At 35.4% G+C, this 27,396-nt stretch overlaps 1 protein-coding gene across 13 annotated transcripts in view; it reads left to right on the top strand.

The window, feature by feature from the left end:
* CARF (calcium responsive transcription factor) overlaps positions 1-27,396 on the top strand; it is a 57,616-nt gene that overhangs the window by 9,763 nt on the left and 20,457 nt on the right. For 6 of the 13 annotated variants that reach the window (XR_010662434.1, XR_010662433.1, XM_065930789.1 and 3 more), the window contains 9 exons: positions 1,926-2,037; positions 2,511-2,738; positions 6,663-6,783; positions 7,805-7,934; positions 8,823-8,907; positions 13,558-13,747; positions 19,665-19,785; positions 25,901-26,044; positions 26,646-26,879. Coding sequence is in view for 11 of the 13 variants with exons in the window: in XM_065930789.1 (XP_065786861.1) it covers positions 1,969-2,037; positions 2,511-2,738; positions 6,663-6,783; positions 7,805-7,934; positions 8,823-8,907; positions 13,558-13,747; positions 19,665-19,785; positions 25,901-26,044; positions 26,646-26,879 (1,322 nt within the window). In the remaining 2 variants the exon portion in view is untranslated. Of the gene's footprint in view, positions 1-1,907; positions 2,038-2,510; positions 2,739-6,662; positions 6,784-6,964; positions 7,032-7,804; positions 7,935-8,822; positions 8,908-13,557; positions 13,748-19,647; positions 19,786-25,900; positions 26,045-26,645; positions 26,880-27,396 lie in introns of those variants that run through there. The other 7 variants (XM_065930788.1, XM_065930791.1, XM_065930792.1 and 4 more) reach the window with 7 other exon arrangements.

Genomic DNA, 27,396 nt, shown 5'->3' with positions numbered 1-27,396 from the left:
TTTAAAATAGTAATATTGAAATAGAACTTGTTAGTCATCTGGAAATGTAAGACTTTTTTAATTTTTTAAAGATAGTATAGAAAAGTACATTTAGAAGCTTTATACTAAGCCCAGGTAAATTTTGATTACATCAGTGAGATGACTGATACTTAACAGATATTTGTCTTCAAGAATCAAATTATTTATAGATACTTAGATTTTTAATCTTAGTTTGCATAATTACAGGTAGTAAGAATAATTTATTAGGTACTGACAGTGTCCTGGGAATTGCACCAAGTCCTTTGCATACATTATTTTGTTTAATCTTTTTAACAGCCTTGTGAGGAAGATGCAGTATAATTGTCAATTTGCAGAAAAGAAAAACTAAATCTCAGAGTAGTTAACTAAATATAAAGCTGAAATTCAAACCCAGACCATTTGACTACAGAACACTGTCTTCAACTGTTTTATACAGTTTTCCTGACAAAACTTTCTCAATTTTTATTTTAAAAATTAATGAAGAAGTAATACATTTTCTTGTTTACCTTAACTACAGCATTGTCCAGAGTGCAGTAACTTAACCAAAAATTTCAAGTTAATTTTAAAATTCATACTGGCTTTAGTTTACAGGCACTCTGATTGCTTTTTAAAGATAAGACTTTTTTTTAAAGAAAGGTTTGTTTTGGTTTTTTGGCTGCACCACATGGCATACAGGATCTTAGTTCCCCAACCAGGGATTGAACCCCAGGCCTGGTGGGTGGAAGCACTCAGTCCTAACCACTGGACTGCCAGGGAATTTTCTTCCTTTTTTTTTTTTTAAATCCCCTTCATCCATATCTCCCACTGCCAACCCCCTTGCTTGTGGCAACCACTAGTCTGTTCTCCATATCTGTGAGCTTGCATTTGTTTAAGATTCCACATGTAAGAGAGGTCATACAGCATTTGTCTTGCTCTAGCTGTATTTTTATGTCTTCTTTAGTGAAGTGTCCATTCAAATATTTTGCCTACTGTTGGTTGGATTGTTGTGTTATAATTGAACCAAGGCATTTCTTTACAGAGTTCTAATACAGAAAAAGTTTTTTTCCAGATATATGTTCTGCAAATATATTCTCCTAATTTGTAATGAGCACATTTCATCACTTTAAAAAAGTCCAATTTGTAGACTTTTATGTTTTATATTTCATGCTTTTTGTGTCCTGTTTAAGATATCTCTGTTAAACCCAAGGTCAAAAAGATTTTCTCTATTGCTTTTTTCTAGAAATTTTATAGTTTTATAGTCTATGATACATTTCAGGTTAATCTTTGATATAAGGTAAGGGTCAAAGTTTATTGTTTTACATACAGTGATTTAGCAATATCTCCAGGGAGTAGGGGATGTTGGAGGTATATGTAGGGGCAAAATCGTCACCTGTTGAAAAGTACTGTACTAGACCTAATATTTTGGAATACATATTTCTTCCTTTTCAAAGCTTGTCATTCCAGTGTTAAGTGGTATAATTGTATGTTATGGTAATAAGAATTATATGTGTATAATCTCCATCTGCACCAAAATATCTTTTAAAATTATCTAATGCTATCATATGGCACATCTCATAAAATTAAACATTTTCATTTAGAGTAGATCTTTGTAAAATGAGAATTTTAGAAGTTCCTGAAAGCATGTAACAACAGTATCTGTCACATACCAACAATCTTAATAAACCAGTACATGAGTGTAATTAAGGATAGGGTGAGTAAACTACAAAACACTAATCTTTGCTCTGCCTTGAATTTACTCTGGTACCTTTGCAAATCATTTAACAAATTTATTTTCTTAATCTTATAGGGTATAAATGACTTAACCTAAGTTGTATGGGGTAATACAGAGAGATGAGGAATTTATTTAAGACAAACATTTTATACAAATATTATGTATTTTATTTGATCAGGCATTTAAACTCTTTCAGCTCCTAAACAACAGAATAAAATGGAATTGAATATGATATCAGCATGGAACAATCTGTTGATTCATTAAAAGTCAACCATAATGATTCTGAAGAGTCAAAAACAGATTCTCAGGTATTTTGAAGTAGGGATTCAACTGGGAAATTTTTTTCCATTCAAAGGGAAAACAATATGCCATTTGATAATTTTTTATGCTTAAGAATAGTGTTGTATTTAATATATTCAAGAATTTTAACATTTAATTTTCCATAATCCTGTCATTTATTTAATTTTAAATATAGAACTTAATAAAATGATATATTCATGAAGATTTATATATAAAGAAAAATCTGCATGTTGAATTATGTTTCATCATTTCATGTTGTATTCCCATGAACAATTTGCAGTAAAATAATAATAAAATTCAATAGTTTCACTTAAGTACTTCTGTCTGTATCAGTCTGAATTGATAACACTTACAAAATGTAAAGTGAATAATGAACTGAAAAGTGAATGTTTTCATTTTTTTAATCATAAGCATTCTATGTTTTAAAAAATTGTGACATATTTTACAAACACTTAAGTGACTTTTTTGTTCTTTGCAAAAGCCTCTAACCTATATGGACCCCAGTGAGCCTTCTTTTGGACAAGATGGTTCGCCTGGAGTTTTACCTGTTACTACTTCTGAAGAGGACAGTTCACTCTCATCTCAGAATATACCAGGGTCCCTGACTCAGACACAGACCCTCTCTGCAGAGCAATTCCATCTAGTGGACCAAAATGGGCAGCCTATTCAATATGAGCTTCAGTCATTGGGGGATTCTAACACACAAATGGTGAGTAGGTTTTTAAAATAACCAATTTTTTGCTGTTTGGCAAAATGTATCAGTCTTACTTGATGACCTTAATTTCTTGACACTATTGATTTACATTCCTTTGAAAACTGTTTCTATGATACTCATTTTTAAGTTATGTAAGGATTTTAAAAGATTTCCTGGGAATTCTCTGCTGGCCCAGTGGTTAACACTCCTTGCTTTCATTGCCACAGGCTCAGGTTTGATTCCTGGTTGGGGACTAATGCATACTGTGTTGTGCAATCAGAAATGAAATGAAATAGATTATTTCCTTTCAGAACTACAAATAGTATACTTCAAACCAGTGTAGCCCAGCTACCACCTTGTCTAGGCAAACTTGTGCGTTGAGAGCAGTTGGAAATGTAACGTAAAATTGGTCACTAGTGCTAAAGTGCTAGAGCTTACGTATAACTTAGATTTATTTTTTGTTTATACATTTAACAGAACTCAAGGTTATTTGCTCTATCAGCGTCTTATTTACTGATTTACATGCTACATGCTGGTGTGCTTTCTTGAAGAAAAAAAGAAAGTACCAATGAAATGATGGAATTTAGACATACCCTTATTGATTTTGTAGGTCAGTATGTAGATGTCATGTGAATAACAGTGTATAAAGTTGAAAATGGTGGTTTAAACTGTTAGCCAGAAGTATTTATGACCAAGTTCATAAGTTGAGTAGTAGAGGTGAAAGATGGTTTTGATTGAAATAAAATTTAGAAAAACTTCTAAATGGCTCTCTGATTAATAATATACTTATATTAACAATAATATGAAGAATAAGATAACTGTTTTGCTTGTTTTTGCCAATTTTCCTACCATGAATTTTAATTCAGTAATAAAAATTACTTTTAAAATCTTAACTTCAAATATCAGTTATGCTTAAGTAGGCAGCCACTTATAATAACCCCAAATTAATCTTTGTTTTTGTTTCTAGTCTAGAGCATTCTAGAGTTAATCTGTGTCCTTTGGCTCCCTTTTAACTCAGCTAAATTTTGGGATTGAGAGTTATTGATTGAGAGGGGGCTAATTGTTGGGTTTTTTTTTTAGAGGGGGCTAGTTATAGACAATTTTTTTGTGTTATGTTCAAGCTCAACATTATTCGGGCTACTTCAGTAATGAAATGCAAAGTAAGGGTGAGCGTTTGTAACCATACTGTATCACCAGCAGAGATTAATAAACAACAAATAATTTAGATGTGAACTGATCCATTTTAATATTTCATGTTCAGAATGAAATACTTCTTTAATTTCCCCTGATATTTGACATTTATTCTAGTTTCTATCAGAACATTTAGAAAGTTTGTATATTCTAATGGAAGGATACAAGAGTCTGAATGTATAAAGGGTGCTCATTTTACACATGGTAACTTTCCTAAAAAGCATGTTAAAATTATTTATTTATCTGGATCTGAAAAAAGTTAGAGATTTCATTCTCTCTGTAATTATATTAAATTTTCTATCTGCAGTAATTATAAAGGTGATTTTTACATTGTTTGGGGTAGGAGGTGATATAGAGAGTTATTTGAAGTTGTGAAAAAAAGGAAATATGTCATGAATTTGGAAATAAATAGACACAACAAATGGAATGTAACTAGTTACTTTCTCGAAAGAATCAAAGTTCAGACACTGGTGATATTCTGGGAAAATTAGCGGAGATTTTTTTATTTTTACTGTTTATTTTAATAGACTTTTAATTTTAAGATTAGTTTTAGGTTCACAGTAAAATTGAACAGAAAATACAGATTTCCCTCCCATATGCCCCCTGCCTTCATATTTGCATAGTTAGTGTTCCCCATTATCAATATCTCCCAACAAGTGGAGTTTTTGTAAGAAATGACTTTTTTTTTTTAAGCAATCAGTGAACTAGTAAAGTTTCTGTAGTGGGTGAATCTCCTGTGGATGGGAGGAGGTTTTAGAGTGAATCAGGGATAATGTTTTTTATTTGCTAGAAATATTGTGCATAAAGAGCCCAGTGAATATAAAACTACTCATTAGCCAAGATTTTCTGATAATTTTCATGGTTGGCCTCAAATAGAATGTATTACAGCAGATGACTCTTCAAAACTATGTTTGTTTTCATAGCAAAAATTAAAGATAATTACTTTTTTGGTAATAGAAGCAGTAATGTTATCATCACCATTGACAAATTATATGAATTGAAAATAGTTTTTAAGGTACCAGGTGGAGTAAGCTAAAAAAACCAGAAAACAGAGGAGATTCTTTTTCACTGTTGAGAAACATTTTCAAAATTAAGAGGATATTCCATAAATTATTCTTAATTATGAAATTTCCATATGGTTGAATAAATTATAACTTTATTTTATATATATATTTATTTGGATTTAAAAGTAACCACAGCACTCTTATCTTGTAAGAATGATTGAAATATTTTTCACATATATCTAATCTCATTTATATGGAGTCAAGAATATAAAACAATATTATTATTTTCGCCTTTTAAAGTCCAGCAGGGTTTTTGTATTGTTTTATTTTTGTCTTTTTTTTAGGTTAAGTAACATCATCAGGTATTTGTGAGGCAACACAGTACACTTGGGATTACGGGTAGAAGACAGGCAGTACAGAGTAGTGGCTAAAAGGAGTAGGACTGCTTGGGTTTGAATTTCAGCTCAGAATTGTATATACAGCTCTCTGTTACCTTGCATGAGTTTTGTACCCACTGTGTGACAATTTCCTCACATATAAAATGTATATAGTTCATGAAGATTAAGGTACTATGTGGAAAGTCCTGCCACTAGTATGAACTCAGCGAATGAAAAGCAGTTGTCATCATCAGGGTTTACAATTGTTTTTTCATGCTGAGGTGATAAGAGGTATGGCAAGATATGTTTAGCTCAACAAACATGATAAACATTGGGGGAAGGAAACATTTCCTAATCTGAATTTCTGGGAAATGTTTATGATTGTACTTAAGGCATTCTGTTTTGTTGAGGTTTAGATTTGTTGTTTTTTTTTTTCCCCCCAAATTTAAAGTTTTTCAGATGACCCTCTTGAGTAAGAATACTGTCTCTATCAGGCCTTTAGTAATGTTTCCATGTTTTACAAACCAAAAGGGAGACTCCTTAAGCATTCCAAGTAGCTTGGAATGCTTAAGGAGAGTTTCCTGCATTAGGGAAAACTAAGGACAGGGGGTTTTGGGTAAAGGAGTAAAACTGTTAGTAGACAGTAGTTTTTTAGGTAATAAAGTTTATAAGGTGTCTAGAAAGTCTGGAAATAAAGGATAAACTTATTTTTAAATAATATTTTAGTTGTATTTTAAATCATAGGCTCAGAATGTTTTTATTCAGCTTACATACTTTCTCAGTTTACATTCCTCTAAATTTGAGACAATGAATTCATTTGCTAAACTGAGAAAAAAACAAAGGAAATAATAAATATACTATTTCCATATGTTTTCAGACTTTGGGGGCACTCTGTGGTATTCCTTATGGATCAAGACAGCATATAAAAAATGTGGAGATATAAAAATCCTGTTTAATTAGACATTTTACAAGTTACTGTTTTTAAATGAAAATGACTTAAACTATGAGACTTGTGATTATCACACAAATAGGTCAAATGTGTGGATAATACAGTAAGTAGAAAGAAGTAAATTATCTTTAATCCAGTCAGAGACTTTTTCAGGTTACTAAGTAATTATACTTCATACCCATGCAATGATTAAGATCATAGAACATAGGGTCAAACTATCTGTTTTGAATCCTAGCTTTACCGCTTATTGACTGAGAGACTTTGGGGAAAAATAAAATGTTCCTTGTGTTTTCATCTATAAAGTGAGGGAAATGATAGTATCCATTGTTGAGGTAGGCATGTCTAACAGTTTTCTAAGTAGTGATTCTGTTGAATCATTATAGACTTATGCACTTGATTTTTTTAAAATGCTTCCAAGATGATTGTTGCGAGCCCATCAGAAAATGGACAGGTGCTGCGTGTAATTCCATCTCCCCAGGCAGGAATGACACAAGTGATTTTACCTCAGGGACCACTTGTGGATGAGAATAGTCCTCAAGGTGAGTAGTTATGGGATATAGGGGATTTAAGAATGTTTTAAAGAACAAATGTATATTTCAGAAAAACCCCATGAAAGTCAGTGCTAAAGTGGATTTCTTTGGGTAAGATTGTGAACTGAATGCTTAGAAAAAGTTTCTTAGCCCAAATAAATTTCAAGTTCATTTTTCAACTCCTGTCTAGGTTAGCTGTCTATTTCAGTTTGGAATTCTGTGAAGCTGCTTGACTCTTGCTTCCTCCCAAATGACCAGTGAGCATAAAATAAATTCTTCTTAACTTTAATAACAGCGATGATAACAAGAACATAGTGCTAATAGCTACTGGAGACCTTTTTATATTTGTATTTTTATCAATATTGTTGTTAGGCATGTGACATTCATTTGTAAAATATTCTTCTCATCTCCTCTTTGCTCTTCTTTACTTTGTTCCTTCAGATTCAGAAAGACTCATGCTCCTTATTTATTTTATTCTTTGTTTACCTATTTGATAATATCCCTATTAGTTCTCTTCCTTTTGCTTCCTTTCTTTTTCCATCCATTTGAATCTCTTTTCTAACGTCATAGCTACACTGTTGTGTTTTTTTCATAGATAACGATTTAGGTTAGATATTCTTAATTTAGTGTTAATGATTCTGTGTCTTTGATAGCAGTTGTTAAAACTTAAGAGGAAAAAACATAGTTTGCAGAAAACATAAACATGATATAAAAACAAAAAGGAGTTAGTTTTACAGGTTCCTGTTACACTGTGGTTCTTTTAATATAAGTTACTTTTGCCATTTTTATATCCTAGCTGTTCAATATAAGTTCTGGAACTTAATTATAAAACTTCAATAATCAGTTTTGCAGTTTAAAAGCAAGTTTATCAGAGAAATTCTCAGTAAAGTATTATAAGTTTTATTATCTTTAGCTTCAGAGCATATCTCCCCTTTCCTGTTTCAAATATATCAAATATATTAGTTTCAGTTAGTTACATTCTCGTTGTCTTTTAAGGTATTAATGTTGCTCTGCTCTTATTCTTGTTAAGATGTCTCTGAAGAGAAACCCAGTGACAGAGACTTACCAGCTCTGAGAGTGGATGCTCTAGCAGACAGTAACAGTAGTTACATTCTTCATCCACAGGCATCCCTCACACTGCCCAAAAAGACAGTGACCAGGTGAGTCAGTGAGAAAGAGGAGCTCATCTTTGTGTATCACCATGGAAATCACTTTTTACGATATCACATTTAAGGCTGGCGTCCTATAGAGGAGATCAGAAATGCAAGAAATAGAACAAGGCATCATCAAGTACATCCTTAAATCATTTTGATAGCATCTTGGCAACAAGGAAACTACTTTAGAAGCCATAAAAGATCAAAGTGTTACTTTACCTCAGTGACACTTTCTTGTTATCTTTGAATAAATCTGAAAACATCTGGCATTAATAGAGTTTTTAAAATAAAGAAATATCTATTCTAGGTCCTGTAATTTTTAATGGTTCATCACATTTTATGCATCACATTTTATCACCTCGGTGGTAAAGTGTTTAAAATATTTTTTGTTCATATCTTTCAGCTTTTATTTTTGCCATAAAATAACACTCTTTATAATAATTTAGGGAAATACAGACATGGGTTTTATATTTATATTTTAATTGTTCTATGAAAATATTTTAAAGTTAACACAAGTTAAGTGACATTAAATCTTAGACATCATATCGTGTTACTATTAATAAGTCACCTGAAGATGGTTTATTATCTCATTTTTTGTTAAATGAAAGATCAATAAGAATACAAAGTAAGCTCTGAGAAAGACATATAAAGCAGCTGAATTTGTTGAAACTACAGGTATTTGGAAAAACAAACTTAGACTTTACTTTAGCAATTGATAAAATAGTAATGATTGGAAAAAAGCACAGTTACAGCCATCAGAATCATCTGTCATCATCACAGTTTCTCCTTGATGACTTCAGTATTGTCTTTGACTGGCAAGAAGAAAAAGCGGCTGAATGCTCTGTGTGTGTGTACCTGGTAATGCATGTTAACATGTATTCTCACCCATCCCAGGATACTCGAAGAGCCTCTTTTGGCTCCACTCCAGCCACTTTCTTCTCACACACCTATCTGGGCCTGCCGTCTTAGGAGCTGTGAGGTGAGTTAAAAAGTAATCCTTATGTAGATTGACTTAGTTGATTATAACTAGAATTCATTGTCTACTTTTGAGTATAACTAATAGAGGCTGTGTCTGTAATATTTTATGTTTGTGCTCCTCATCTATTACTTTATCCCTTAGGGATTATAAGATCTGTTAAAGCAGAAATCATATAAATCCCTTCATTCTTCACTTTCATTTCTTCTCTTACAATCTTTTCCTTGTCTTCCATGAAACTTCATGTTTCTTTATGTTTAATCTTTTAATCATTCCTTCTCTGTCTTTGCTTACACTGATTTGTTTTCATATTCTCAGTGGAAATTCTTCAAGGTTCACTGTTTGACCTTATCTTGTTTCTCTATTTCTTTTCCCTCGAAGAGCTTCCCAACTTTGTTGACTTTCAATTCTCACTTTTATAAAAATGATCCCAATTCTCTATCACCAGTTCTTTAATTCTTGCCTTGCTTTTGTGGCAGATCTCCAGCTACTTACTTGAAGCTTTACTTGGACTTTACCTCAAATTCACCATATCCTAAACAGAAATTATCTAACATACCACAACTAGCTCTACTTCCTAAATTTCTTGTCTGTATAATGACAAATACTATTTTCTTAGATTAAAAGTTTTTGATTAATTTATTTTTTCCCATATTTAGATAATCACCTGATATTTTCAGTTTTTCCTTTAAAGTGGTTTAAAAAGAGCCTCTTCCACAGCCTTTTATAATGTTGAACTCAGTTATAGTAACAGCCTTCCCATTAATCTCTTTGACTCTTCCATTTCTAGCTCTTACTGTGTGGTTTTCTAAAACTACCAGTTTTTTGTTTTTTTTTTTTAATGTGGGCCATTTTTAAAGCCTTCATTGAATTTGTTACCATATGGCTTCTGTTTTGTATGTTTTGGCTTTTTGTCCATGAGTCATGTGGGGTCTTAGTTCCCTGACCAGGAAATTGAATCCACACCCTCTGTATTAGAAGGCAAAATCTTAACCACTGTACCCTAGAGAAGTCCCTAAAACTACTTATCTTTACATATTACTTTCATTGTCTTTTCTCACTGCCTAGTATGCTCAATGTTATTTTTTCCACATCATTTAGCCACTTGTTACTAGCTTTCAAGATCATTCATAATCTGATATCACTTAATCTTGTTCTATTTTATTTCTTCCTTTTCTGCAATTTATCTTTCATTTGTATTAGCCCAGTCTTCTTTTTTTTTTTTAGCCCAGTCTTCTTTATACTAGCACTTTAGAATCTTCCTTTATGCCCCCCTTCAATTGTTTTTTTTTTCCTTCAGTTGTTTTTATATCCATTTCCTAATGTTATTTTTTTTTTCTTCTACTTACCTTTCTAACTACTGTTCTTCAAATCCCAGTGCAAGTCCTATATATCTTTTCTGAAATATTCTAATAATTATTTTTTGCGAATTTCTGTCTTAAAATTCTTTGAAAATTATTACCATAACCATTCTTAATTATTTGCTAGCTTGGGTTATTCATTATTACATAACATTTAGATTATATGCTTTCTGAGGGAAGGGATCATGGTTTTCTACATATAAACCATACATGATAATTAGTATTTAATTATTGAGATGCTTCATTGTTTTAAACATTCTTAAAATACGAGAAGGAAAAGCATTACTTCGGTTTTAACATTTTGAGGAAATTTCTTATCATGAAGTCAATGATGTATTATGTTTGTTAGGACACTATCACTGTTTTTGCTTTTCTAAGTTACATACTTGTATGTATGTATAGATAGTAAGAATTTTTTCCCCTCACCTCTTTGTTAGTCATGGTTTTTCAATGGTTTCTTCCTAAAGTTACTATTCTTATTGCTTGATGAAGGGTTTTGTTGTTGTTACTGTTTTAAAAAGAAACAATTTGTCAACCATGAAGTTTGTATGTGTTTGGCTGTGCTGGGTCTTCGTTGGTTTTCGTGCAGGTTTTTCCTAGTTGCAGCACGTGGGGGCTGCTCTCATTGCTGTGTGTGGGCTTCTCCTTGCAGTGGCCCCACTTGTGGAGCTCAGGCTCTCAGCGCCCGGGGCTTCAGTGGTTGCGGCTCTTGGGATCTAGAGCGAGCGCTCAGTAGTTGCGGTGCACAGGCTTAATTGTTCCTTGGCATGTGGAATCTTCTCAGACTAGGAATCGAATCCATGTCCACTGCATTGGCAGGCAGATTCTTATCCACTGTGCCACCAAAGAAGTCCTGATGAAGGTTTTTAAAATCATTTTCATAAACTTTATTAAATGCTATGGACATTAAAGCGTTGGCAATTAAGTGGCCAAATTACTTGATTTTATACCATGGTACATTGTGTAGCTTATCTAGCATCATATATCTTGCAAGAAATTAGTTGAAACTGTTCAACAGCCTGAATTAGCTCAGTGAAGGATTCTTTTTTTTTCTCCAAGCTATATCAATAGTGAAAAACATTTTTGGTTAATGACTGAAGAAATATTTTATGCATTTTGCTTCAAAATATTGTTCCCTAGTCCTTATTACTTTTTAAGTTTCTTTTTAATGATGTTTTTCTTATAGGTATTTTTTTGATTTGACCAAAATTTATTGGTTGGAAAAATTTCAATACTGAATTAAACTTTTATCTCCTGATATGGGTTTGACTACATTGTAGTTCTGAATTTTTTCCTTTCACTGACAACATTCTATACTCTATTTTATTTGTAAAAAAATGTTAATAGCTAGACTTTATATCCCTACTTTTTTATTTGTAGGGGATATTTTGATGAAGAACTATCTAGGCTAGAAGAAAATTCATAAGCACAGGCATTTTCATTATTTTTAAGGGAAATTATAGATAATGTATTGTTTGGCATTAGATTGTCTGTTTTTATTACGACTCAAGAGTATTCCTACAACAGTATGTTCATACCTTACTTTTGTTAACTGTATTCTTGCCAGGTGAAATATTTAGTCTAATTAGAATCAACAAGATCCCTGTTCCACATTTCTGCTCTTATTCCCTATAAGGGAGAAACATGAAAGTGAAAGGGAAGTCCCTTAGTCCTGTCCGACTCTTTGCGACCCCATGGACTGTAGCTCGCCAGCCACCTTCATCTGTGGGATTTTCCAGGCAAGAGTACTGGAGTGGGTTGCCATTACATGGAGTCAATTCTAAGTCTAAATGCATTTTGGTTTAAGAGATCACAGTTTAAAAAAAATTCTCCGTTGGTATAAAGATAGAAAGTGAAGTTGCTCAGTCATGTCCGACTTTGCAGCCCCATAAACTACCAGGCTCCTCCATCAATGGGATTTTCCAGGCAAGAATACTGGAGTGGGTTGCCATTTCCTTCTCCAGGAGATCTTTCTGACCCAGGGATTGAACCCTGGTCTCCCTCGTTGTAGGCAGACACTTTACCATCTGAGCCACCAGGGAAGTCCAATTGGTATAGAGAAGTCTATTGGTATAGAGAAAGCTTTTTTCCTAGTTGAGAGATACAGGATAGATACTGTCAATTTATTTACATGATATATTTATACGTTGCCTTGTTTCAGGGAGAATTTAAGACAGCTTACAAAAATACCTAAAAATAAATTAGCGAGGTAGAAGTTAAAATGGGAGCTGAAGAATAAAGAAAAACAAGACTGGAAGTATGAAGTGAAAGTAAGGATGTTTATCTTAATGAATTATATGTGTGTGTTTACATGCACACACGTCTATAATCTAAGTATCTACATCTCAAAGGGGAAACCTAGTTAGTTCCTAACTTCTGTATGTGTTGCAGCTGCTTGCTGCTAAGTCACTTCAGTCGTGTCCGACTCTCTGCGACCCCACAGACGGCAGCCCACCAGGCTCCCCGTCCCTGGGATTCTCCAGGCAAGAACACTGGAGTGGGTTGCCATTTCCTTCTCCATCTGTATGTGTTAGGTAAAAGTAATTATGTTAATTTCCATAAGATAAAAGAAAACCTTAACTATTTTTGATACTACACCAGAATTTCTCTCAGAGAAAGATCTTCATTAAAAGAATATTGATATAATAAGCAAATTCTTTGACATCATTTTTTATAAGAGATAACCATCACAATTTTCATAGATTTTAAAATAGATTCATTCATCATATCAAAATCTTGCTTCAGGAACTTCCCTGGTGGTCCAGTGGTTAAGACTCCATGCTTCCACTGCAGAGAGCACGGGTTGGATTCCTGGTCAGGAAACTAAGATCCTACATGCCTTGCAGCCAATAAATAAATGAACAAACAAATACATTAAAAAAAAATCTGTTTCAGTAGAAGTAGCCCCACAGGGAACCAGTACTTTGTGGCTAATTTTATGTTGATCTGGTTGGATCCTGGGGTAGAATTTTATTTGGAAGAGTGAATACACAATATGTTCTTCAAGCTATCTTTGCTGGTATTAATTCTCTCAAACAAGATTTTAATAAAGATACTTTGGCAGTGAGTTTGGCATTAATACTCTTAACAAACTACTACAAAATATCTATTTCGTGATGTTTGAATTCAGCTCAGACCTACTGGTTGTAATAGACACCATTGATCTGAGGGCAGAAATGACGTTCTCTTTTGAGAGATTATGAGTCTTTCATCTTAGGCAACCACCTTATTAAATTTCTTGTACAGTGAAGCATATTTGTTGATAATTTTGTTACTGAATTTCTACATGCAGAAAATTGGAGATTCATACCGTGGCTACTGTGTAAGTGAGACTGAATTGGAAAGCATCCTAACATTTCACAAGCAGCAAACACAGAGTGTTTGGGGGACACGCCAGTCTCCAAGCCCAGCCAAGCCAGCTACACGCTTGATGTGGAAATCCCAGTATGTTCCATATGATGGAATCCCCTTTGTCAATGCAGGTACTTTTGTAAAGATTTATTTTTAAAAGTTCAGCAGCAGTCACGATCCATTGTGAAAATGTGATTTTCCTTGGAGAAGGAAATGGCAACCCACTCCAGTATTCTTGCCTGGAGAATCCCATGGACGATGGAGCCTGGTGGGCTACAGTCCACAGGGTCGCAAAGAGTCAGATATGACTGAGCGACTTCACTGTCACTTTCACTTTCAACCCTCGCTGAGAAGACTTTCAGCTCTTGTGTTTGCTATTGATTGATTTCGTGAGTTCTCAAAGACCTGTGACCATATTTTTTTTAAGTTGCCTGTTTTCTAATTGCATCACTTTACACACTGTTGTCTAATAATATGTGGTATTTAGAATGCCTTCTTAATTATTTTGAGCAGCCATTACCTGTATTTTCTTAGCACCTCCTTGGTTTTCTTATGTGAACTCATCTGACAGGGAAATGCAGCTTTTTTGTTTGCTCTCTCTGCATACTGTACCGTCTGAGTCAGTGTTCTAACTAATCCCTGATGGTCTCTGAGCTATGGTTCTACTAGGCTCAGTAGTTATGTGCTTCAGGAATTTTTCGGTAGAATTGGTCCTATTAGGAGACTCTTGGTGTCACCTTTGTTATCTTAAAAGCTGGTCACTTCGCTGAGGCTGTTAATTTTTTGAAAATTTGATTCTATTTCACCTGAAAATTGGCAAGGCTATTTAAAAAATTGAGGGAAGCCATTTAAGAAATTGAAAAGTAATCACAAACAACTTTGGGTAGTTGTGACTTTCATTTCTGTATCAGTTGAATTTTTGTGCTCTTTTCCCTGTGTATGTGGTGGTTCTATTTTTCTCCAATAAAACTTATTATTTTAAAAAAAAAAAAAAGAAAATGTGATTTTCCTAAGGTGATACGTTTTCATTTTGGTAGATGACAACTAACTGTTAATTGGTGAAAATGTGTATTAAACTGAAAAGAAAAAAAAAACTGAAAAGAAAACTTACAGTAAATACAACCAATTATTTTATGCTGTAAAATTATATTTTAGTATGTTAGGGTAAATAAATAATACTTTATACTGAAAAATGAGAAGTAAAAAATAATTAAATTCAAGTTAGACCTATTTAATAAAAATTAAGCCATAGAGCAGTTTTATTATTTTAAATATGTGTAGCTAGTTGGATTTTTTTCCCCCCATTCAATCCAGATATCCTTTCCTTCTGTCTTGATTTGTCTTGTGGGGATAAAAATCACTGTTTGTTTTATATGGCTTATAACTCTGGTGATACTGTATGTCATTGGTATGCAGTTTGGTATTATGATATAGAATTCTGATATTCTAACATCAGGTGTGTTACAGCAATCTCAGACACTGTGCTAGTCCTTACTAAAGCAGTAGAGTTTCCAAGCAAGTCCCAAAGTGTCATCCTAGGACTAGTCAGACCACAAAGAACCTAAGAATAAGTGATTTGTTTCAGAACTATGTGGAGTGAGCAATTCTACAGGAAGAGTTTTTCAGAGGTCTGTTCAAATTCACACACAAACCAAGTTCACAGATTAAATTTGGTTAAGTTTCTTCTCATCTAAAAATTTCTTTCTTTTCCACTGGGTAGTTTCTTCTGTAGAGTTTGCCATATTCAAGATTTTGCTGCTTCCATATATGGTTTTTTTATTTAACATGTTCTTTTATCTCCGGTATTTCCTATAAATTGTTCAATTCAGTTCAGTTCAGTTGCTCAGTCGTGTCCGACTCTTTGTGACCCCATGAATCGCAGCACACCAGGCCTCCCTGTCCATCACAAACTCTTAGATCTAGAAGTTTGATTAAATGAAGATTTAATCTTCATTAAAATATTTTGGAAGAATACTTCATAGTTGTGCTATATACTTGTTATCACTACCTATATAGTGTTTTTAACTTTAAGACTGATCAGTAGATTCAGTTGTTTTAGAGTATTGTCATATTTTTATTTTTGTCAATTTGAGGAGTGTGAAAGAGTATTTTACTGTTGTTTTAATTTGCATTTCCCTGCTTACTAGTGAATTTGAGCATCTTCTTATTTGTTTATTTAATATCCTTTTTTTTTTCTTTCTGAATTGCCTGTTCATAGTCTTTGCACATTTTTTTGTTTGGTAGTTAGTTTTTATTTTTAAAAAATTATTTATAGTTCTTTATATTCTGCACATTAATTCTTTGTTTTATATATTATAAAAGAGTTTCTCAAACTGACTTTCCTTTTACCATTACTAAGAAGAAGTTAGTATCATTTTTAAACATTTTTATTCATGATTGGTGTGTGTGGCTTTATATTTGCAAGGTTTGCTGTACCCTGCATAGATTAGGATACTCAACTTAGCATCTTAAATTGTATGGTTTTCACATCTACTTATCTGTCTTATATATTGCAGTGTAACAAATCACCCCAAATGTGGTGGGGGAAAACAACAAACATTTACTGTCTCACAGTTTCTGTGGGTCAGAAATGCAAGAGCAGCTTAGCAAGGAGGTTCTGCTGCAGTTTCTCCAACAAGAATGCAATTAAGGTGTTGGCTGGAGCACAGTCATCTTAGGGCTTTCCTTGGGGTGGATCTGCTTCCAAGCTGACTCCTGTGGCTGTTGGCAGGCTTCTTTCTTGTTGGGTGGGCCTCTTCACAGAGCTGCCTCACCATATGACATCAGATTTCACCCAGAGAGAGCAGTTGACCAAGACAGTATCTTAAAATGGAAGTCATACTCTTCTTATAACCTAGTATCAAAAATAAATCCTGTCACTTTTGCATCTGAGCCACCAGGGAATCTACAAATGGACATTACCAGATGATCAATACCGAAATAAGATTGATTGTATTCTTTGCAGCCAAAGATGGAGAAGCTCTATACAGTCAGCAAAAACAAGACCAGGAGCTGACTGTGGCCCAGATCATGAACTCCTTATTGCCAAATTCAGACTTAAATTGAGGAAAGTAGGGAAAACCACTAGACCATTCAGGTATGACCTAAAACAAATCCCTTACAAATATACAGTAGGAGTGACAAATAGATTTCAGGGATTAGATCTGATAGACAGAGTCCCTGAAGAACTATTGATGGAGGTTCGTGACATTGTACAGGAGGCAGTGATCAAGACCATCCCCAAGAAAAAGAAATGCAAAAAGGCAAAATGGTTGTCTGACGAGGGCTTACAGATAATGGAGAAAAGAAGAGAAGTAAAAGGCAAAGGACAAAGGAAAGATACACCTATTTGAATGTGAGTTCCACAGAATAGCCAGGAGAGATAAGAAAGCCTTCCTCAGTGATCAATGCAAAGAAATAGAGGAAAACAATAGAATGCAAAAGACTAGAGATCTCTTCAAGAAGATTAGAGATACCATGGGAACATTTCATGCAAAGTTGGACACAATAAAGGACAGAAATGGTATGGACCTAACAGAAGCAGAAGATATTAAGAAGAAGTGGCAAGAATACACAGAAGAACTGTACAAAACAGATCTTCACAACCAGATAATCACGATGGTGTGATCACCCACCTACAGGCGGACATCTTGGAATGAGAAGTCCAGTGAGCCTTGGGAAGCATCACTTTGAACAAAGCGAGTGGAGGTGATGAAATTTCAGTTGAGCTGTTTCAAAATCCTAAAAGATGATGCTGTGAAAGTGCTGCACTCAACATGCCAGCAAATTTGGAAAACTCAGCAGGACTGGAAAAGGTCAGTTTTCATTCCAAACCCAAAGAAAGGCAATGCCAAACAATACTCAAACTACTGCACAATTGGACTCATCTCACACGCTAGCAAAGTAATGCTCAAAATTCTCCAAGCCAGACTTCAATGGTACGTGAACTGTGAACTTCCAGATGTTCAAGCTGGATTTAGAAAAGGCAGAGGAACCAGAGATCAAATTGCCAGCATCCGTTGGATCATTGAAAAAGTGAGAGACTTCCAGAAAAACATCTACTTCTGCTTTATTGACTGTGCCAAAGCCTTTGACTGTGTGGATCACAATAAACTGGAAAATTCTTGAAGAGATGGGAATACGAGACCACCTGACCTGCCTCCTGAGAAGTCTGTCTGCAGGTCAAAAAGCAACAGACAGAATTGGACATGGAACAACAGACTGGTTCCAAATCGGGAAAGGAGTACGTCAAGACTGTATATTGTCACCCTGCTTATTAAATTTAATGCAGAGTACATAATGAGAAATGCTGGACTGGATGAAGTACAAGCTGGAATCAAAACTGCCGGGATAAATATCAATAACCTCAGATATGCAGATGACACCACCATTATGGCAGAAAGGGAAGAAGAGCTAAAGAGCCTCTTGATGAAAGTGAAAGAGGAGAGTGAAAAAGTTGGCTTAAAACTCAACATTCAGCAAACTAAGATCATGGCATCTGGTCCCATCATTTCATGGCAAGTAGATGGGGAAACAATGGAAACAGTGAGATACTTATTTTTTTGGACTCCAAAATTACTGCAGATGGTGACTGCAGCCATGATATTAAAAGACGCATAATCCTTGGAGGAAAAGTTGTGACCAACCTAGACAGCATATTAAAAAGCAGAGACATTACTTGGCCAACAAAGGTCTATCTAGTCAAACTTATGGTTTTTCCAGTAGTCATGTGTGGATGTAAGAGTTGGACTGTAAAGAAAGCTCGGCACTGAAGAATTGATACTTTTGAACTATGGTGTTGGAGAAGACTTGAGAGCCCTTTGGACAGCAAGGAGGTTGAACCAGTCCATCCTAAAGGAAGTCAGTCTTGCATATTCATTGGAAGGACTGATGCTGAAGCTGAAACTCCAATACTTTGGCCACCTCATGGGAAGAGTTGACTCAGTTGAAAAGACCGTGATGCTGGGAAAGATTGAAGGCAAGAGGAGAAGGGGATGACAGAGGATGAGATGGTTGGATGGCATCACCGACTCAATGAACATGAGTTTGAGTAAACTCCAGCAGTTGGTGATGAACCAGGAGGCCTGGCGTGCTACAGTCATGGGGTCGCGAAGAGTCAGACATGACTGAGTGACTAAACTGAACTGCACTGTACTGAGCACTGAAGAATTGATGCTTTTGAACTGTGGTGTTGGAGAGAACTCTTGAGAGTCCTTTGGAGTGCAATTAAATAAAACCAGTGTTTCCTAAAGTATTGATTGGAAGAACTGATGTTGAAGCTGGAACTCCAGTACTTTGGCCATCTGATGCAAAGAACTAATTCATTGGAAGAGACCCTGATGCTTGGAAAGATTGAAGGCAGGAGGATAAGGGGATGACAGGGGATAAGATGGTTGGATGGCATCACCGACTTGATGGACTTGAGTTTGAGTAAGCTCTGGGGTTGATGAAGGACAGGGAAACCTGGCATGCTGCAGTCCATGGTGTCAAAAAGAGTTGGGCACGACTGATCGACTGAACTGACTGATGACTTCTGCCCTAGTCATTAGAAGTTAGTAAGTCTCAGTCATGCCCAAGGGGATGGAATTACCAAGGACATATGTACCAAGAGTACCAAAGATCATTGAGGGCCATCTTAGAGGTTGGTAATCACATGATTCTAATAGCTCAAATATAAATAAGGAAATCAATTATAAAAGGAAATAAAAATATAAAAGACTTTCATATTTGTTGACATATGTAGCATTTGCTAACTTCTACTTACAAAGTAGTAAATTTTATTATTAAAACTATATATGCAAATATCAGTTGACATTCAGTAGATGTGGTGTTTGCTGATTTCCTTACATAATTAGATACCAGTGGTAAATATTATAATAAACTTTTATATTTATGTGTTTGTATATCTCAGCATACTGATATTTTCTTTCCTTAAGATTGTAATTGGAAATATAGATTCTGTCACTGCCACTGCCAAGTTGTGTTTAACGTAGCACCCAGAGCAGATGGATGCTTGAATTAATATCAGCAGTTGGTTTTGGCCCACAGGGAGCAGAGCTGTGGTAATGGAGTGTCAGTATGGGCCAAGGAGAAAAGGTTTCCAGTTAAAAAAAATTGGTGAGCTGGAAAATAGGTCTTGTCAGCTCTACAAAGCCACTTGTCCAGCCCGGTAAGCTTCATTTTCTTTTATTTTTTATTAAGTACCTATATTTGAATAGTTAATATGCACATGTGCATGTTTTTATTATGTTTAAGCTGTGCCGGAAACTATACAGTGAAATCTGTATCCTCTTACCCTGCATGTCCCACTTTAAGGCAACAACTCTTACCAGTTTCTTGAGTAACTTTTCAAAGATATTCTGTATGTATGCCTATATGTATGTATCCCACTTTACCCTCATAAATGTTGAAGATCTCAATAAAGATTACTAATGTTTTCTTTCCTTAAGTTTGCGCAGTAGCATACCTTCTTTTCTTCTTTTTTTTTTTTAACCTTCTTTTCTTCTATGAATTCACATGGATATATTTCCATTCTGAATGCCTAATGTGGTTATTTGCTCAAAGCTATTATGTTTCATACTAGTGTGTTTGTAGAGGCATATGCTACTATATACACTTAAAAAATTGTTTTAAATTTAGACGTAGTTGATTTATAATGTGTTAGTTTCTGCCGTACAGCAGAGTGATTCAGTTATACATGTAATTACTCATTTTCATTTTCTTTTCCACTATAGTTTATCACAGGCTATTAATTATAGTTCCCTTACTATATCGTAGGACCTTGGTGTTTTACACTATGGTTTTTTTATTCATTCCCAGTATGTCTCAAGGCTGACTCCATGTCTGTGTATAAATGAGCTGATTCCTTCTTTTTATTGATTGATCATTTGATTTTAAAAATTGAAATATAATTGCCATATAACATTATATTAGTTTCATGGTTCCTTTTTAATAGCCATATAATATTCCACTTGTAGATGAATTATCATTTACTTAATTAGCCCTCTGACAGTGAACTGTAGGCAGTTAATTAATAGTCTTAATTATTATTTATGAAGCTGCAGCTAATAACATTGTAACTATTTCTATATATATATCAATGGAATAAATTCCTTGAAATTATATTGTTAGGGCAAGTAATGTGTTCTTTTTAAATGTTGGCAGTTATTGGAGAGTTGGAGAGTTACTTGGTAGTGATTTTACCAATTATATTCACCGCAGCAATATTTAAGACTAACATAGTCAGTTTTAGGTAGAATAGGACTACTGAGTGCTCACTGCATTGACTGAGAATGAAAAATGTACACCAGTGAAAGATTTTTATAATGTCTTTCAGTAATAATATTCTTTTTCACACATTTATAGTGTTTTAAGATAGCAAGAAAAAATTTAAAAATAACACATAAATGTTAAATTTAGTTGAGCTTTGAAACGCTTATTTTAGTAATACCTCTCATATCACAATCTCAGCATTCTCAAATAGTTTTTAAAGCTTTAACCTGATAATGTTAACTTTAGACAATGTTAAAACCTGACCGTTAAACATGACCATTAAACAATCACTTTGAAGTATAAGCAGTTTAGAGCTTTAGACTGAACTTGGGAGAAAGTCACTACATGTGAAGAAATAATTTTATTCTCAATCATTCTAAAAGTACTTTTTGAGTATCTTCTGTGTACCAAAGAGAAGGAAGAGACAGAGCCAAGCAGAAACAACACCCAGTTGTGGATGTGACTGGTGATGGAAGTGAAGTCTGATGCTGTAAAGAGCAGTATTGTGTGGGAACCTGGAATGTTAGGTTCATCAGTTCAGTTCAGTTGCTCAGTCGTGTCCGATTCTTTGCCATCCCATGGACTGGAGCACTCCAGGCCTTCCTGTCATCACTAACTCCCGGAGTTTGCTCAAACTCATGTCCATTGAGTCGGTGATGCTATCCAACCATCTCATTCTCTGTTGTCCCCTTCTCCTCCCACCTTCAATCTTTCCCAGAATCAGGGTTTTTCAAATGAGTCAGTTCTTTGCATCAGGTAGCCAAAATATTGGAGTTCCAGCCTCAGCATCAGTCCTTCCAATCTAATATTCAGAACTGACTTCCTTTAGGATGGACTGGTTGGATCTCCTTGCAGTCCAGGGGACTCTGAACAGTATTGTTGAACACCACCGTTCAAAAGCATCAATTCTTTGGCGCTCAGCTTTCTTTATAGTCCAACTATCACATCCATACATGACTACTGGAGAAACCATAGCTTTGACTAGATGGACCTTTGTTGGCAAAGTAATGTCTCTGCTCTTTAATATGTTGTCTAGGTTGGTCATAACTTTCCCTCCAAGGATCAACTAAATGTCTTTTAATTTCATGGCTGCAGTCACCATCTGCAATGATTTTGGAGTCCAAAAAAAAAAGTCTTTCACTGTTTCCACTGTTTCCCTGTCTATCTGCTGTGAAGTGCTAGGACCAGATGTCATGATCTTAGTTTGCTGAATGTTGAGTTTTAAGCCAACTTTTTCACTCTCCTCTTTCACTTTCATCAAGAGGCTCTTTAGTTCTTCACTTTTTGCCATAATGGTGGTGTCATCTGCATATCTGAGGTTATTGATATTTATCCCGGCAGTTTTGATTCCAGCTTGTGCTTCATACAGGCCGACATTTCTCATCAAGTACGCTGCATATAGTTTAAGTAAGCAGGGTGACAATATACAGCCTTGACGTACTCCTTTCCCGATTTGGAACCAGCCTGTTGTTCCATGTCCAATTTTGTCTGTCACTTCTTGACCTGCGGGCAGACTTCTCAGGAGGCAGGTCAGGTGGTCTGGTATTCCCATCTCTTCAAGAATTTTCCACAGTTTATTGTGATCCACACAGTCAAAGGTTTTGGCACAGTCAGTGAAGCAGAAGTAGATGTTTTTCTGGAACTCTCACTTTTTCAATGATCCAGCAGATGTTGACAATTTGATCTCTGGTTCCTCTGCCTTTTCTAAATCCAGCTTGAACATCTGGAATTTCATAGTTCATGTACTGTTGAAGCCTGGCTTATAGAATTTTGAGCATGAGATGAGTGCAATTATGTGATAGTTTGAGTATTCTTTAGCATTGCCTTTCTTTGGGATTGGAATGAAAACTGATCATGAATCGAGGCAAATTAGAAGTGGTCAAACAGCAGATGGCAAGAGTGAACATTGATACTTTAGGAATCAGCAAACTAAAATGGACTGGAATGGGTGAATTTAACTCAGATGACCAATATATCTACTATGGTGGGCAAGGATCCCTTAGAAGAAATAGAGTAGCCATAATAGTCAGCAAAAGAGTCCAAAATACAGTTCTTGGATGCAATCTCAAAAACAACAGGATGATCTCTGTTCCTTTCCAAGGCAAGCCGTTCAGTATCATAGTAATCCAAGTTTATGCCCCGACCAATAATGCTGCAGAAGGTCAAGTTGAATGGTTCTATGAAGACTTATAAGACCTTCTAGAACTAACACCCAAAAATGATGGCCTTTTCAGTTTAGGGGCCTGGAATGGAAAAGTAGGAAGTGAATAAACACCTGGAGTAACAGGCAGATTTGGCCTTGGAGTACAGAATGAAGCAGGGCAAAGGCTAACAGAGTTTTGCAAAGGAACATACTGATCATAGCAAACACCCTGTTCCAGCAACACAAGAGAAGACTCTACACGTGATTATCACCAGATGGTCAACACCGAAATCAGATTGATTTTATTCTTTGCAGCCAAAGATGGAGATGCTCTATACAGTCAGCAAAAACAAGACTGGGAGCTGACTGTGGATCATGATCTCCTTATTGCCAAATTCAGACTTAAATTGAAGAAAATAGGGAAAACCACTAGACCATTCAGGTATGACCTAAATCAAAGCCCTTAAGATTATACAGTGGAAGTGACAAATAGATTCCAGGGATTAGATCTGATAGAGTCCCTGAAGAACTATGGATGGATGTTCGTGACATTGTACAGGAGGCAGTGTAAAAAGAAATGCAAAAAGGCAAAATGGTTGTCTGACGAGGCCTTACAAATTGCTGAGAAAAGAAGAGAAGCGAAAGGCAAAGGACAAAAGGAAAGATATACCCATTGGAATGTAGAGTTCCACAGAATAGCAGGGAGAGATAAGAAAGCCTTCCTCAGTGATCAATGCAGAGAAATAGAGGAAAACAATAGAATGGGAAAGACTAGAGATCTCTTCAAGAAGATTAGAGATACCAAGGGAACATTTCATGCAAAGATGGGCACAATAAAGGACAGAAATGGTATGGACCTAACAGAAGCAGAAGATATTAAAAAGAGGTGGCAAGAATATACAGGAGAACTGCACAAAAAGATGTTCATGACCCAGATAATCACGGTGGTGAGATCACTCATCTAGAGCCAGACATCCTGGAATGCGAAGTCAAGTGGGCCTTAGGAAGCTTCAGTGGAGCTTGGAGGAGTGGAGGTGATGGAATTCCTTTTGAGCCATTTCAAATCCTAAAAGATGATGCTGTGAAAATGCTGCACTCAACATGCCAGCAAATTTGGAAAACTCAGCAGGACTGGAAAAAGTCAGTTTTCATTCCAGTCCCAAAGAAAGGCAGTGCCAAAGAATACTCAGACTATCGCACAATTGCACCCATCTCACACGCTAGCAAAGTGAAAGTGATGTTGCTCAGTCATATCTGACTCTTTGCGACCCCATGGACTATAGCCTACCAGGCTCCTCAGTCCATGGAATTTTTCATGCAAGAGTACTGGAATGGGTTGCCATTTCTTTCTCCAGGGGATCTTCCCAACCCAGGGATTGAACCTGGGTCTCTCACAGGGGCAGACACTCTACCATCTGAGCCACCAGGGAAGCTAGCAAAGTAATGCTCACAATTTTCCAAGCCAGACTTCAATGGTACGTGAACTGTGAACTTCCAGATGTTCAAGCTGGATTTAGAAATGGCAGAGGAACCAGAGATCAAATTGCCAGCATCCGTTGGATCATTGAAAAAGTGAGAGACTTCCAGAAAAACATCTACTTCTGCTTTATTGACTGTGCCAAAGCATTTGACAGTGTGGATCACAATAAACTGTGAAAAATTCTTGAAGAGATGGGAGTCCCATCCCAGAGATGGGAATAACAGAGACTTTATTTTTTGGGGGCTCCAAAATTGCTGCAGATTGTGACTGCAGCCATGAAATTAAAAGACGCATGATCCTTGGAAGAAAAGTTGTGACCAACCTAGACAGCATATTAAAAAGCAGAGATACTACTTTGCCAGCAATTGTTCGTGTAGTCAAAGCTATGGTTTTTCCAGTAGTCATGTATGGATGTGAGTTGGATTATAAACAAAGCTGAGCGCTGAAGAATTAATGCTTTTGAACTGTGGTGTTAGAGAAGACTTGAGAGTCCCTTGGACAGGAAGGAGATCCAACCAGTCTATCCTAAAGGAAGTTAGTCCTGCATATTCATTGAAAGAACTGATGCTAAAGCTGAAACTCCAATACTTTGGCCACCTGAAACAAGGAATTGATTCATTTGAAAAACCCTGATGCTGGGCAAGGTTGAATGTGGGAGGAGAAGGGGACAACAGAGGCTGAGATGGTTGGATGGCATCACCGACTCAATGGACATGAGTTTGAGTAAACTCTGGGAGTTGGTGATGGACAGGCCTGACGTGCTACAGTCATGGGGTTGCAAAGAGTCGGATACAACTGAACTGAACTGAACTGACTCTGTGCCCAACAACAACCTTGTGTATCATGGGAAGGAAGGAGACTGGAACATAGATATCATAAGCTTCACATGAAAAGCATAATATTTGAAGACATTAAAAGATGGATAAATAAACTAGAATCATATAAAATGCCCTGAATGCTGCTAAATCATTTGTACTTGATTAAGGAGGAAATAGGTTCTTCAACAGTGGTACAAATGTGAAGAATTATTATGGTGTTGATATTATCAGGTGGATGTAAGAAATGACATAATGGCAGCTAAAAGTCCCAGAAGGAGGGTATTACAGTAATCCAGGCATTTTCAGGAGAATGGAGAAGAGACAGATCCAGGGGGAAAAAGTTAGTTTCATAGTGTTTAGACATTTTTACTAAAGTAATGACTAATGTTAATTTTCTAAGCATTACATACTGAGAACATGGCACATCTTTCACATAGTGATCTGAATGCTTTCTAGATAATTGAATTTTCTCTAAACATTAGTAATGCTTAAATTAAACTTCTGTTTAACAAGTTAGGTAATCTTGAGATTATAATTTAATGGAGCAAATTCTTCTTTTTCTTACAAAAAGGATTTACATTAAAAAAGTACAGAAATTTCCTGACTATAGAGTTCCTACAGACCCCAAAATTGACAGGAAGATAATCCGAATGGAGCAGGAGAAAGCCTTTAACTTGCTGAAGAAGAACTTGTTGGATGCTGGTGGTGTTCTTAGGTATAACATTTCCATTGTTCTTGTATTCACAAGTTACTTTGCTCCTTTTACAAGAATTCTGTGTATAAGAGAAATTATATGATGTTTTCCAATTATTCCATTAAGAAATGGTTTCTATAAGGTAGATGTTTTATTAGTAGCTCGTTAGGTATTAAACTGACTTGCCATGTGTAAGCCATTGAGTTTATCAGCCACATGTGGATAATTTTGACTAAAGAATTCTGTATACCATATGGAAGTTTTTTCCCAACCTGATAAATTCATATTTAGAAACACTTTTTATTATATATTTAGTACTTTTTTGCAACCTAATTTACTGTAGTCCACCAGGCTTCTCTGTTCATGGGATTTCCCAAGCAACAATAGTGGAGTGGGTTGCTATTTCCTTCTCTAGTGGCTCTTCTTGACCCAGGGATGAAACCCACATCTCCTGCTTTGGCAGTCGGATTCTTTACCACTGAAGTACTTGGGAGGCACTTAATATGATAATGTTATATATAGTTTTTTAAAAAAATTATTCCTTCTCTTGATAAGTATTAACATGAGTATGTGATTCTTGCATTTTTCTAGTAATATAATTTTAAATATTTTCTCTCGTTAGGTGGTATGTACAGTTACCTACGCAACAAGCTCATCAGTATCATGAATTAGAGACTCCCTGCCTCCCTTTATCATCTTCCTCCTTTCCTATATCTTCTCTTGAAGAAGAAGAAACTGCAATTAGAGATGAGAATTGCACATTGCCTTCACGTCTACATCCTCAAGTAGCACATAAAATTCAAGAATTAGTATCACAGGGAATAGAACAAGTGTATGCAGTTAGGAAACAGCTAAGGTACAGTAGAAACTAATTGTTCTTTTATGTTTTTCATTTTTGTTTGTTGGTTTAAATAATACACTTAACATTGTAGACATATTCCAGGAGATATGGTATCAGAATATATAGGGAATATAGTTTATTAATTTATTAAAATAATATTATTTATGAATTGATCACTTTTAGCAGATGTTTTGCAAGCCATGAGTAATGATTTGAATCACTCATTTGAGATATTCCATGTTCAGATTTGGCAAATTGGAGTAATTTTAAATGATATATATTTTGAGTTATATACTAAATACCTTTATCAAAAGAATATTTTTAGAAAAGATTTGAAAACATTGGCCAAGATATTTGTTTTAACCCATTTGATATGTGCAGTTAAATTTTATTGAAACAAAAGAATATGAGCAGTTTTTTGTCTAATGAAATTTTATATGTAGTACTCTGTGTGTGCATGCTGTCACTTCAGTTGTGTTCGACTCTTTGCGACCCTGTGGACTGCAGCCTGCCAGGCTCCTCTGTCCACGGC

The sequence above is a fragment of the Muntiacus reevesi genome, chromosome 3 (assembly GCF_963930625.1).
Source record: "Muntiacus reevesi chromosome 3, mMunRee1.1, whole genome shotgun sequence".
NCBI lineage: Eukaryota > Metazoa > Chordata > Mammalia > Artiodactyla > Cervidae > Muntiacus > Muntiacus reevesi.
This window is presented reverse-complemented; position numbering and strand designations above follow the sequence as displayed.